Source organism: Cnephaeus nilssonii (assembly GCF_951640355.1).
Source record: "Cnephaeus nilssonii genome assembly, chromosome: 19".
Classification (NCBI taxonomy): Eukaryota; Metazoa; Chordata; class Mammalia; order Chiroptera; family Vespertilionidae; genus Cnephaeus; species Cnephaeus nilssonii.
Genome location: NC_137090.1, coordinates 12,319,840 through 12,334,647, shown reverse-complemented (window position 1 = coordinate 12,334,647; position 14,808 = coordinate 12,319,840). Strand labels below are relative to the sequence as shown.

Below are 14,808 nucleotides of genomic sequence, written 5' to 3'. Positions count from 1 at the left end.
ATGAAAATAAAGGAATTGGAGAATAAAAGGCCAAGAATAACCCACAACAGTCCTGAAGAAGAGCAGTCACTGCAAGAATTTGCCCTCCTAGCTACCATGACGTATTATAAGATTAATTATTAAGGTGGTGTAGTATTGCATTAGCTGCCCTTCTTCCTTTCTTTCTGCACATTTCATTCCTAAAATTACTAGGTAGGGTAAAGTAAGGTAAGTGTCCAAGGAAGCGGTAGGGGGAGGTGTCATAACCCAAGCAAAGTTAGGAGGCTACCCTTGTCAGGATAGCCTGCTGTAGACAGGACGTCGGCGGGGTGAAGGACATCCTTGCCCAGGGACAGCCTGGCTGGAGGGGTGTCGGATCCTGAACCAAGGTGATGAGGGTCTCCCTAAGGAAAGGCTCTAGGCATAGGGTGTCAGTCTGAGCAGGTGAGGAAGCCTGATGCTTCCTCATGCAGCATCCTCCAGGGGTGTGGGTGGGGGCAGTCTAGACTGGAGACACAGAAGATGTACAGGGAGAGAGAAAGGCATTGGCAGGGGCGGGGGGTTTGTAGTGCCAGCGAGGAGAAGCCACAGAGACAGCACCCCTGGAAGTCAAGGGACAATAAGTTTTAGAATGGAAGGGGTTATTAGCCGTCAGCTGTCTGGAGAAGTCGAGTGAGGACTGAATTTGTAGGTGTAGGCAGTTTGAGTTGCAGGGCCATTAACTAGAGTGAATGTGAATTATGAAAGAAGGAAATAATAGAAAGCATAGATTACTCAGGAAAAGTATTGTAGTGGGAGCAGAGGAAAGGGATAACTTGAGTTGGCAGGGTGGAGGAAAAAGTACTCTTAATATGGGAGAGTCTGGGTTGTTTGTAGGCTTAGAAGAAGAGTCCAATAGATAGAGAAATTTAAAACAAGGGTATGTGGGAAGATGATACATCAGAATAGTAGAGGAAGGGCAGGTGGGCAGGATCACATATTCCAGCTGGAATTAATACCTGCCCTATTAGCGGGACACCTCAGTTTTTCCTAGTCTTTCGCTATTACTCACAGTGCTGCAGTAGATAATTGTGTACATAATTTTGTACTTGTGTTTTATAATCCCCATAGGTGGGATTGCTGGGTAGAAGCATGTATTTAAGATCTTGGTAGATATTGCCAAATTACCTGCCAAAGGGATTGTAGCCATTTGTACTTTCACTAGCAATGCTGTATAAATTCTTTATTGCTTTATAAGTTTAGAGTTCCGATATCCCTCCCTTATGCCCAAATATGGAAAGAGAGAATGAAGTGATTTAAGTATCATTTAAAATATATGCTTTTTCTAGACCTTGTTTGGTATCAGTTTGGCAATGATTTCACAGGTTTCATCTAGTTTCAGATATACACATCTGTGTGAATATGTATCTGTACATATATATGTTCCTACACATGCCTAAAGACACGTGTGTGAGTGAATGCATGTGTGTATATACTCTAAAAAATGTATATTGTTTCCTTTGAAGAGTCTCCTGGGTTAATTGTTATTAGAATGTGACTTTAAAAAAATGTTTTTATCGATTTTTAGAGTGGGGAAGGGGAGAGAGAGAGAGATAGAAGCATGGATGAGAGAGAATCATTGTTTGGCTGTCTCGTGCATGGCCCCACTGTGGATCGATCCTGCAACCCAGGCATGTGCCCTGACCAGAAATCAGATCAGTGACCTTTTGGTGCAGGGGTCAGTGCTCAAACACTGAGTCACACTGGCCAGGCTAGAATGTGACTTTTATAACTGAGAAAAGCAATTTTAACTAAAAAACAATTGTATTTGGTACCTACTTGTGAAAATTTTAAAGAATTCTTTTAAAGAATTCTTTTAATTCTGTTTTTTTCATGACTTGAAGTACTTTAGTGGAACTGTTGTGAGAAGCTCTGGTTCGCAGGGTTTGGTATGTAAAGCCAGTAGTCAGTGGGTGCTGCCTTCTTCAGGGGATGTGCTTAGCATGCAGAACGGGAATGTCTGAGCAGAGCCAGCATTCTTGTTCGGAAGAATTTTCCATCCTCCTCCACTTGTGCTTAAGTTCTTAAATTGTTTCTATTTCTATAGTCTTCCCAAACTTGAATCTCTATAGCAATTGAACCTTATTCCTGTATATTTTATAATTAAATATTCCTCTTACAAAATGCATCTGTAATTTCAAATTCTCAAACAGTTAAAGCTTCCAGGTTTTAAAAATGTTTTGTTTTGAAATATTTTAGACTTAGAGCAAAATGGCAGAAATAGTCCGGAGTTCTCATCTATCCAGCACCCAGCACCCACCAGTGTTAACTGACCATTGTACAGTTATCCACACTAAGAAATTAACATTGGTACAATACCATTAGCTAAACTACACACTTGATTTGGCGTTGGTTGGTTTTCCCACGACTTTCCTTTTCCTGTTCCAGTATCCCACATTGAATTGATGTTTCCTCAGTCTCCTCCACTGTGTGACATTTCCGCAGTCTTTCATGTCCTAAGGTTTGAAGGGCACTGGTTAATCATATTGTAGAATGTCTCTCAATTTGGGCTTTTCTGGTTTTTTTCATGATTAGATCGAGGTTATGGATTTTTGGCAAGAATACTGCAAAGGCAATATGCCTTAGGGGTGATGTTAACCTTGATCACTTATTTCATCTGGGGCGTGTCGTATCTCTCCATTGTAAAGTTACTATTTTTCGTTTTATAATTAATAAATATGCCCTGACCGGTTTGGCTCAGTGGATAGAGCATCGGCCTGCGGACTGAAGGGTCCCAGGTTCGATTCCGGTCAAGGGCATATACCTTGGTTGCAGGCACATCCCCAGTAGGGGGTGTGCAAGAGGCAGCTGATCGATGTTTCTCTCTCAGTGATGTTTCTAACTCTCTATCCTTCTCCCTTCCTCTCTGTAAAAAATCAATAAAATATATTTTAAAAATAAATAAATAAATATTCATGGTGGATATACTTGAGGACTGTGCAAATATCCTGTTTGCCAAACTTTGCATCCACTGATTTTAGTATCCATTAGTGGCTCTTATCTACAGTCATTACTGTGGTGTTCCAATGGTAATTTTTCTATTTTCTCCATCTTCTACATTTATTAACCAAAATTCTTCGGTAAGGGAGTACTGTGTTCCTTCCCTCCCCCCTCCCTCACTCCCTTCCTTGTTTTGTTCGTTCCTTCCTTCTTGTTTGTACTCCTGGGCATTTATTTTATTATGTAGGTTAGCTAATACTGTCATTTATTTTGTTGCTTTAATTGTTCCAACTTTGGGCATCAGGAGCTCTTTCAGATTGACTCCTGTACCTTTTTGACATGCCCCGCCATTTTTTTTTTTTTTTTTTTTTTGTTAGTCCTCCCTTCCTCCCACCTCCACCATAAGATGCTCCAAGCTCTTATATTTTCTCTGTCCCAGCCCCACAATGGACTACTTCTCCAAGGAGCCCTTGTTCCTTCTATTGGAGAATGGTATTTAGGAATCAAGATCTAGGCACTAAGTGTGCTTGTTGGTTGGAAAGTGGTTACTTCTAGGCACCTTTTTTTTGATGCATAAGTTTGGTTTTTCATTTGTTTATATATTATACATTACCTCCTTTTGAAGTTTTGCATTAGTGTTTAAGGTAGGGTAAAATAGAAATACAATTTTAAGAAAAATGGATTATATGTTGTAATATTTCATGTTGCTTTTGCTTGTTATAGAGGGTAAGAAATTTCTTCTATAACATCAATTTTTATATATTAACTTCTTTCCTCACATATATCTTTATTTGATAACTTTAGAAACCAAACACAGATGACTGTTGGGATTTGAAAGGAAAAAAAGGGTGAAGATTTACTCCTTTTAATTTTTTGTACTTTCTCCCTATTTATTCACTCACTCATTCATTCATTCATTCATTCAGTTTTATTGAGGTATAATTGACAAATAAAACTGTAAGATATATACTTTCTCTCCCTTTAAGCTCATGCTTAGAGAAGGGGAAATGGAATTAGTTCTTTCTTAGTGGGTGTTTATAAGTGAGTTTTTCCTTTTGGCAAGAATTTATTGGGTTGTATATGTTGATAAAGATGCTATTGTCTATTGAGAATGAAAATTGGTAAAACTAAACAATATATTCAGATATGATGGTGTTTAAAGCTTCTGTATCGAATGTGGCTTCTTTTGAAGTAATTGGCACGTAATTTTATTACATACTTATTGACATTTAATGTTTAAACAAGCTTTTAGAATAGGGAAAAATAGCTTTAAATATTTCCTGTTGAAGAAAAGTGACCTTGTTTTTTGCATGTAAAAATATTTGTTGATGCCCACTGTGTCAGGCACAATGCCAAATACTAGACATGCTGCTAAGGTAACCAGAGTCCACATAGTTTATAAAAACAGGTTTAATGATTTTTAAAATTATATTAAGTTTCACAATTTTAAATAGTACTAAAGAATCTAAAGTAAAAGGTAAGTTTCTTCAACCCTAAATTCACCCTTTCTCCCTAGTCATTGGCGTATCCTCCAGACCTTTTTCTTTATATATGCACAAAAATGATATTAATAATGTCTTTGGAAGATGATGGGTTTATGTTCTATGTATTTTTCTGCAGATTATGTTTCATTTTTTTCATTTAAAAATGAATGTTCATAATCTTTTCATTTTTATAGAGAGAGAGCCATCTAACTTTTGATTATATGAATAATTGAGAGGATTAAGGATGATGAGAATCCAAAATCAAAGATCACATGAACAAACATTAAGGGAGAGGCAATCTGGTCTCTGTAAAGTGAATCATGTCTTACTAATCTATGGCTTTTTGAGGGAATTATCAAAAAGCCTTTGATGAGCCCAGCCAGCATGGCTCAGTGGCTGAGTTTTTACCTAAGAACCAGAAGGTCACAGGTCTGATTCCCAGTCAGGGCACAAGTCTGGTTTCGGGCTCAGTCCCAAGTCTGCAGTATGGGGCATGTAGAAGGCAACCAATCAGTGATTCTCATCGTTAATGTTTCAATCTCTCTCCCTCTCCCTTCCTTGCTGAAACCAATAAAAATATATTTTAAAAAAAGTCTTTGATGAAGTTCCAGACCAAGAATATCTAACACTTGCTTTCTGTTTTAGAGAAATACTTTTGTCTCATAGTAAGCAAGTGTGCAGATAGAAATAAAGACTATGCACAAATCTTGGTCGCCCTTTGATTATTTGTGTTTATTTAGGAGTTTCAGAAACAATGTAGGGGAGAAAGGTAGGTGCAGTAAACGTTTCCATATATGCTAGCCTGGAATATTTAGTATGCTAAAAAAGATGATTAGAATAAATTTCAGGAAGATTTCATACAGTTGTGTGAATAGAAAAAAGGGTTAAATGATGAACTGCTTATTGATAAAATATAAGGTAAGACATAATTCACATGGTGACTTCTGAATCATATTGCTTAAACTAAAGGCTTAAAGGAAGTGTGATTTTAAATCAAAATAAAACAAAGCCCCCAATCCCTCATTTTAACATAGTTGGTGATAGAAAGATGGGTCTTTTCATCCTGAGGTAGTATAAGTCAAAGATACTTAGAACTATGCTAACATTTAGTAAATACATGACATGATACTTTTCTCTTATAATCTTTCCCTCTTACCAGATCAGCACTAGTCCTGAACCTGGAGGTGAGAATGGTGTTTCAAAACACTTTGTAAAAAGTAAACGAAAGTGATTAATCATTTGGTTACTCCTCAGCTGGTATTCTCGGGACCTCAAGTGCTCAATTTGGAAGACTACTAATGCTATTCACTGAAACATAAAAGAAAGTTATTTCCTCACACTGGTTGCCAGAGCTTTAACTATAATCTGCAATTTACTACTCCTCTGAAGACAGCATTTTGAAATAAGGGAGAGAAAAATATAGTAAATCATGTAGAAATGCAGCCAATTTACACTCACACAGTGCTCGGTAAGAACACTAGCATGCTTTGCACAAATAGCTTGCTCAGGACAGAAGGTGCATAACCTGCATGCATCCTGGAGACAGACTGCTCAGTGTGTCATTTCACCAGGGGCTGCGTCCTCGCTGATTTCTTCAGCCTCAGTCAGGGCCCCATTCAGCTTCAGACAGCAAACATCTGTTGAGAGCCTACTTCATCTTATGCTCAATATGCTGAGCGCTTGGGATAGAAAGACAAATAAGACATCTCCAACCACTAGGTCACGGTTAACCCAGTGCCTGGAAGCCCTTCAGCAGGCAGGATGTAAGGTGAAACAGTGTCCTCTTTCTTCAGAAATATCCTCAGGGTTAGGACATTCATATCTCCTTTAATAATCTGAATTTTCTTGAACCTATAACATAATTTACATCTAGATTTATTTTGTCTAGCTGTGTCTAGAGTTATGGTCCTCATTGTTTCTTTGAATCACAGACTCCTGTTAGGAATCAAATTGAAGCTATAAAATTCCACAAAATACATGTACACATAGAATTTTGTGATTCTGTTATGCTATGGAGTTGTAAATCAAAAGAGGTTTATCACCACTGCTTTAGACATTTATCTTTTTCTTGGGGAGAAAGAAATGTCAACATAAAATTTAAAGTATACTACAGACTGATTCATTTCCTGTCACCATAACCATTATTGCTTGTCTCATTTTTGGTTCTTATAAGTGTATTTCTAATAGCACATGATCTCACTCATCTAGTGGAAATAATGAACAACATAGACTGATGAACAAGAACAGACCCAGAAACAAGGAGGCACGGATCAGACTGTCGGGCCTCAGAGAGAGGGTTGGGGAGGGTGGGGGTAAAGGGGAGAGATCAACCAAAGGACTTGTGTGCAAGCATATGCGCCTAACCAGCGGTTAAGGACAACAGGGGGGTGGGGGCATGTGTGGGGAGGGGTGTGGGATGGGAATGGGGGCATGAGGACAAATATGTGATACCTTAATCAATAAAGAAATTAAAAAAAATTTTAAAGTATAAGGTAATAAGTGTTATAGTGGGATCATGAGACTAAGTTACCTTTTGTAATTTTGTCTTTACTTTCTTTGGACCTAAAATTGATGAGTCTAAAAGACAAACTGCCTGGCTTGTGTGACTCAGTGGTTGTGCATCAATCTATGAATCAGGAGTCACAGTTCGATTTCTGGTCAGGGCACATACCCAGATTGTGGGCTCCATCCCCAATAGGGGGCATGCAGGAGGCAGCTGATTGATGATTTCTCTCACATTGATGTTTCTCTCTCTTTCTCCCTCCTTTTCTCCCTGCCACTCTCTCTAGAAAAAATATCCTCGGGTGAGGATTAAAAAAACACACACACTAAGATTTTAGGTGATGAAGTCCGTGAGGTTGCTTTCCTGTGCTTGCTGCCCATCATAGCACATGTAGCCGACTATGTCAACTATAAAATGTCTTTTTAAAAAATCCTTTATTGCTGAAATTATTACATATGTCCCCCCTTTTTCCCCCATTGACCCCCTTCAGCCAGCCCCCTCCCCCCCCCCCACCCAACTCCCTCCCGCCCCAAGCCTTCAGCACCCTATTGTCTGTGTCCATGGGTTACGCATATGTGCATACAAGGTCTTTGGTTGATTACTACCCACCCACCCACCCTCTTCCGCCTTCCCTCTGAGATTCCGCACTCTGTTCCATGCTTCCATGCCTCTGGATCCACTCCATTCATCAGTTTATTTTGTTATTTAGATTCCACATCTGAGTGCGATCATGTGATACTTGTCTTTCTCTGACTTACTTATTTAACTTAGCATGACACTCTCCAGGTCCCTCCATGTTGTCTCAAAGGGTAAGAGAGTCTTCTTTTTTTACCGCTGCATAGTATTCCATGCTATAAATGTACCACAGCCTTTTTTATCCACTCATCTACTGATGGGCACTTGGGCTGTTTCCAGATCTTAGCTGTTGTAAACTGTGCTGCTATGAACATAGGGGTGAATACCTTCTTTCTGATTGGTGCTTCGGGTTTCCTAGGATCTATTCCTAGAAGTGGCATCACTGGGTCAGATGGCAGTTCCATATTTAATTTTCTGAGGAAACTCCATACTGTTTTCCATAATGGTCGCACCAGTCTGTGTTCCCACCAGCAATGTACTAGGGTTCCCTTTTCTCCACATCCTCACCAGCACTTGTCTGTTGATTTTTTTGATGTTAGCCATTCTGACAGGTGTGAGGTGATGCTTCATTGTTGTTTTAATTTGCATCTCTGATGATCAGTGACTTTGAGCATTTTTTCATGTCTCTTGGCCATCTGTATGTCCTCTTTGGAGAAGTGTCTATTTAGGTCCTTTGCCCATTTTTAGATTGGATTGTTTATCTTTCTTGTTAAGTTTGTCTTCCTTATATATTTTGGATATTAACCCTTTATCAGATCTATTATTGCCAAATATGTTCTCCCATACAGTGGGCTCTCTTTTTGTTTTGTTGATGGTTTCTTTTGCTGTGCAGAGCTTTTTATTTTGATGTAGTCCCATTTGCTTATTTTCTCCTTAGTTTCCTTTGCCTTAGGAGATGTACCTGTAAACATGTTGCTACGAAAGATGTCTGAGATTTTGCTGCGTATTGTTTCTTCTAGGATTTTTATGGTTTCACGACTTACATTTAAGTCTTTTATCCATTTTGAGTTTATTCTCGTGTATGGTGTAAGTTGGTGGTCTGGTTTCATTTTTTTGCATTTTTCCCAACACCATTTCCTGAAGAGACTGTTTTGACTCCATTGTATGTTCTTGCCTCCTTTCTCAAATATTGAGTGTAATGGCTTGGGTCGATTTCTGGGTTCTCTGTTCTGTTCCATTGATCTATAGGCCTGTTCTTGCGCCAGTACCAATGTTTTGATTACGGTGGCTTTGTAGTATTACTTGAAATCTGGTATTGTGATTCTTCATACAGAATAACAATAATTCTGTGAATTAGGTACTGTTATTCCTATTTTACAGATGAGAAAATGTAGGTATGGAAAGAATAATAAATAACTTACCTAAGTCATACATTTAGTGAATAGTAAATTCAGTAAATTTACCTTAATCATTATTATTACTACTACTACTAAACTTTTTCCAAATACCTGGCTACTTTATTATTATTATTATTATTATTATTACTATTATTATTATTTTTAAATTCTCACCCAAGGGTATGCTGTTTTTTAAAATTCTCACTCAAGAATATGTACGGGATGACACTCTAACCAACTGAATCACCCGGCCAGGGCTCTGGCTACTTTGCTTTAAAAGAACTGCCTATTATTGTTAGTCATTGGACAACTGTTTTAAATTATTTTGGAGTCACAAACCTCTTTGAAAAATCTGAGAAAAGTTGTAGATTATTTTCCCAGAAAAATGCATGGTCTACAAATTTCTGCATAAAATCTTAATCTGGGCATGTAGTGTTTGAGAGCTACCTGTGGATTCTAGAGTAATTGTTATCAAGTTTTAGTGAGTATATAAATCACCTGAGTTTCTTTTTTTTTTTTTTTAAATTATGTTGTAAACTAGAATTCTTTTTTTTTTTTCTTTTTAAATATATTTTATTGATTTTTACAGAGAGGAAGGGAGAGGGAGAGAGAGTTAGAAACATCGATGAGAGAGAAACATTGATCAGCTGCCTCCTGCACACCCCCCACTGGTGATGTGCCCACAACCAAGGTACATGCCCTTGACCGGAATCGAACCTGGGACCCTTCAGTCCGCAGGCCGACGCTCTATCCACTGAGCCAAACCGGTTTTGGCCACCTGAGTTTCTTGTTAAAGTGAAAATTACCTGATTTCACAAATCCTCCCTTTAATAAGCACTTCAGATGATATACTGTATATGCAGGATGTTTTAACAGCACTGTTTACAAAGCTCTTTCCTGAGATTGGAGAGTCTTGTTATCCCACTGCTATTTCAGAGTAGCTACTACCCAGGACATAAGTGTTTTGAAGCAGGTCTTTGTTATCAAATGGTTGTTCATTATCACAACTGCCATTAAAAACTCTGAGGTTCATGTTAAGGTATAATGTTTGTCTTCCAATTTTCTGTTTGAAAGAATATCATATATGTCTGAACAAATATGCTTTACTTAAATTTATTTCCCAATTATTTGAATAGTCTAGAGAGATTACTGGTTTCCTTTGGTAATTAGCAACTCTTTATTACTGGTTGTTGTTTTTTTAAATAGAATTTTCTCTCAGCAAGTTTATTTCTTAACCTACTTAAACAATGGTTTAAATTACTTATTTAAAATTTTTTTGTAATTATTTTTATTTGTAGGATGAACTTTCTGATGTTAGCCAAGGAGGATCTAAAGCTACCACTCCAGCATCAACAGCTGCTTCAGATGTGGCAGTACTTCCTACTGACACGCCCTTAAAGGAAGACACTGAAGGACTTGTGAAAGTTGCAGATGCACCGGATAAGGCAGACATAAGCAAGCATATTGAAATTCAAGTAGCCCAAGAAACTAGAAATGTATCAACAGGTATGTGACCCTAGTTCTTTTTTTTTTTTTTCTTTAAGAGAGGAGAAGTAGAGGAAAGAGAGAAAGAGAAGAAACATTAATATGAGAAACATCAATTGGTTTCCTCTCGCACACGCCCAGACCGGGGATCAAACCCGCACCCTGGGTTTGTGCCCTGACCTTTTGGTGTAAGAGACGATGCCCTAATCAACTGAGCCATCCTAGTTCATTACTTACTGGCAATGTTTTCAATAAATCCAGATGATGTGGATATGAGAAAATTCATCATTGTGTTGATGCTTTGCATTTATAAAATAGAACATAGGTCGCCAACCGGTGGTCCGTGAGTTATGAAAGGTTGGCGACCGCTGAAATAGATAAATAATTCATTGTAATCAATTATACATACGCTTAAAGAGGTGATGATTAAATAAAGTTCTAGCGAGAAAAATGTTGGGAGCTGGAGGGTTGGAGAGCCTAAAAGGTCAAAGGACCCTGTTTTTCTCTCCCTGCCTCAGATCGTTAGTCTGAGTTCTGGCCTAGGAGACATTGCACTGTGTCCCAAGAAATACAGATGAAAACTTTCTTTGGTTATTTATTAGTTTCTGATATTAACTCTTAATTGAGTATATGACATATTTTCTAACCTTGTGTTTCCTAGAATATACTCTTTAAAAAAATTTTTTATGATCTAATTATGTATTTACAACCATAGAAACGACAAGATTTTTATATAAGGGATATATTCATTAATTAAGTCTACTTGTCCTTTTGTAAGGCTCTGCGGAAAATGAAGAGAAGTCAGAGGTTCAAGCGATCATCGAATCCACTCCTGAGTTGGATATGGACAAAGATCTCAGTGGATATAAAGGCTCAAGGTGCTGTAAATGTCGGATTAAGACATTTTATCCCTCTTTTCCTCTCTTTCAGAAGTACACTGTTTTTTCTGGTCTCCGACCAGACTGAATGCATTCACATGTTTTACTGAAGAAATGTTGGTATTATATTTCAAGTTTCTGTTGTTGAAACTGACATTGTACATGGTTTAAGTGTTTTATGAAATATGACCTTTGCAGAATTAGGTATTAGAGCATGTGCAAGGTCAGGGAGAAAAGACAGCCGAAGGATATCCCCTACATATGGGAACTTAAGGAAGCATAGAAGCAGGCGTGGGGGAAATAACAATTTGAGCAAAATTAATTCCTTCTCTCAGATCAGGAAGACGAGACTGCTCCCTTCAGAATTGAAAGTGTTTCATTGCATGTGGGGAGATGGTTAGTGGTGAAAATTCTTACATAGCATCTTAACCAAGGTCATCTGAAATAGATTGATGTTCAAGAATGTCAAACAGGAGCTACCACCTTTTCATTTCTTCTATAAATTTTATCCTTTAATTAATAATTACCATTAAAAATACACGCCATTTATTGGTCATTTCTAGACATTGTGCAGTGTGCAGTAGTGGTTAAAAGCATAAGCCTAGGGTAAGACTGTGGATTTGAATCTGAGGTAAGTGTCCTCATCCATAAAAGGAGTTTATAATAATACCTCAGATCCATGGTCGGCAAACTGCGGCTCTTTGGCCCCTTGAGTGTGGCTCTTCCACAAAATACCATGGCCTGGGCGAGTCTATTTTGAGGAAGTGGCGTTAGAAGAAGTTTAAGTTTAAAAAATTTGGCTCTCAAAAGAAATTTCAGTCGTTGTACTGTTGATATTTGGCTCTGTTGACTAATGAGTTTGCCGACCACTGCTAAGGCATCTCATATATTTAATGGATGTGTTAACACTCCTGTGCATCTAAAATAGTAATAGCTATGTATGTACTTTCTTTGGAAGAATTGAGAACATGATGATGTTCTTGTGTATAGGGGTCTTCTTTTTTTGTATCTTGTATATAGTAAATTTTTCATCTGTAAAAATCATATCTCACCCTAACCGGTTTGGCTCAGTGGATAGAGCATCGGCCTGCGGACTGAAGGGTCCCAGGTTCGATTCTGGTCAAGGGCATGTACCTTGGTTGCAGGCACATCCCCAATAGGGGGTGTGCAGCAGGCAGCTGATAGAATTTTCTCTCTCATCAATGTTTCTAACTCTCTGTCCCTCTCCCTTCCTCTCTGTAAAAAATCAATAAAATATATATATTTTTTAAAAATCATATCTCCTGGTTCTGAGAAATTTTCTCTTTATTTCTTCTTATTGTTTTCTCTTCCTCTTTCTTTCTTGAACACCTTTTAATGGACACTGAACATCTTGGACTGATCCAACTTTACCTTTCAACCCTCATTGATATTTTTCCCCCTAAAAGTTTTTTGTTTTCAATATTTATTTTGGGCGTGGTGCAGGTGCTGGCTAGCAGGGCTAAATTGGGGGGGAAGGGGGTAAAGAGAGAGGACATCTGTAATACCTTCAATAATAAATATTTTAAAAATATATTTATCCTGGAAAAACTAATTTTTTTTGTTTTCAAGTTCCTGCTGCTGCCTGCATTGTCTCCTTTTGCTCTGAGTGCCTCTGTCATAACCCATTTATTTTGGTTCTTTTATATAGAGATGCCTTTAAATGTCTGCTTTGCGACTGTTTTGCTCAGACTGAAGTAAATGACTTATTCTCCGGTGTCCTCCCTATAACATTTCAACTTGGTTTCCATTATTCAGGGAGCTATGTTGCAAGAAGGGAGGTCTGAGGATTGGCCTAGGCCTCATACTGTTTCTTGTGTCATCTTTCAGCCCAGTTTCTGTTATATGTCCCCCATGGATGCTCCTCTCCAAAGATTCCTGGTTCCTTCCATTCCCGGGCCTTTCAGGGGTTCTGGCAGCATACTGACTTCCTCCCTAACCCATTGGCTTAGGTGTCAGCTTTCTCTTGTCTGTTAAGTCAGTTTCTACTCTTTGTCTGTTAAGTCAGTTTCTACTCTTTGCCAGTCTGTTTTCCATCTTACAGAATTTTGTTCACTTTTCATTTTCCCTAGTTTCTTTTTCTATTCCTTATGTCCTTGCAGGTTCTTTCTAATTCCTTTCTTGTCATTTTAATTGCTTTTTGAATTAAATGACTAAGTTCAAGTGATAAATGACTATGTTCAATTCACCATGTTTAATTGGAAATTCTGCAAAAATTTGTTTTCCTATTACTATAACATCAATGTATAAACATACATGTATATCCCTTCTTCCCTCCACTCCTGCAAAAAAGGGTTACATTATACATAATGTTTTGCTGTTTGCTTTTAAAATATTTTTTTAAATTGACTTCAGAGAGTAAGGGGGAGAGAGAGGAAAACATTAATGATGAGAATCATCTATCAGCTGCCTCCTTCATGCCCCCTACTGGGGATGTAGCCCGAAACCTGGGCATGTTCCATGACCAGGTATCAAACCAACAACCTCTTGGTACATGGGTCGATGCTCAACCACTGGGCCATACCAGCCAGGCGAGAAATGTTTTAAAAAATCACATTTTGCATTATTTGTAAATTATAGGTAAAAAAAAATTCCTATGTAACTTAGCCTATTGTATTCATTTAGACTGTTAAAGTCCTTATGGTATTTGTTGATTTGGTTTTGTTGTTTTTATTGCATAGCACTCCCACCAAAGGCATAGAGAACAAAGCTTTTGATCGCAACACGGAATCACTCTTTGAAGAACTGTCTTCAGCTGGCTCAGGCCTAATTGGAGATGTGGATGAAGGAGCAGATTTACTAGGTATGATGGCTTATCTGAAGAAGTAGCATACTGTTTTAAAAATATATTTTTTAAAATAAGAAATTTTAACACTTGATTTTTCTGAGATTTCTGTGAGTATTCTGTTCCAGTTCTATGGGAAATGTAATCATTTTAGAATTTGTCATTGAAGAACATCTGGTTTGAAAAGAATATAGTGCATTTGGCTCTTTCACTATTCATTGGTGACCTTTGCCAAATAGATCAACCACTCTGGGCCTTCGTTTCTTTTGGTATTAAAGGAGGAGGTTGGACTCCGTCTCAGGGGCTGGGCAAACACAGCTCACCTCTGTGTGTGAAGGAAGTTTTCTTGGACCGCCTTCACCCTCATTTGTTTACTCATTGTCTGTAGTTGCCTTTGCACTACAATAGGGGGCCTAAGTAGTCTGCAACCAAGATCACACAGCTTAAAAGCCTAAGTATCACCATCTGGCCCCGCACAGAAAAGTCTGCCAGCTCCTGCTCTAGGTGATCTTTAAAGTCCCTTCCAGTGATAATTACATGATTATAACTCATGTGAAGTAGTTTTGGTGTATATCTTCAAACCTTACAGAAAGTGAAAACCTCATAGTATTAAAAATCTATGCCTCTGCGTTAAATTATTGATTACCAGTCATGTCCTTGAGAGTTTGAAGTATTTTCTGAAGGAAACATAAATTCTGTATAAATAGAGCTCTCAGTCTATCTA

General features: G+C 38.1%; 1 protein-coding gene across 5 annotated transcripts in view; it reads left to right on the top strand.

Annotated features, from left to right (window-relative positions):
• The window catches only part of SPAG9 (sperm associated antigen 9), a 104,251-nt gene that overhangs the window by 53,042 nt on the left and 36,401 nt on the right, over positions 1 to 14,808 (top strand). For all 5 annotated transcript variants that reach the window (XM_079797899.1, XM_079797898.1, XM_079797900.1 and 2 more), the window contains 3 exons: positions 10,217 to 10,424; positions 11,182 to 11,281; positions 13,981 to 14,102. In XM_079797899.1, coding sequence (XP_079654025.1) covers positions 10,217 to 10,424; positions 11,182 to 11,281; positions 13,981 to 14,102 — 430 coding nt within the window. The remainder of the gene's footprint in view (positions 1 to 10,216; positions 10,425 to 11,181; positions 11,282 to 13,980; positions 14,103 to 14,808) is intronic.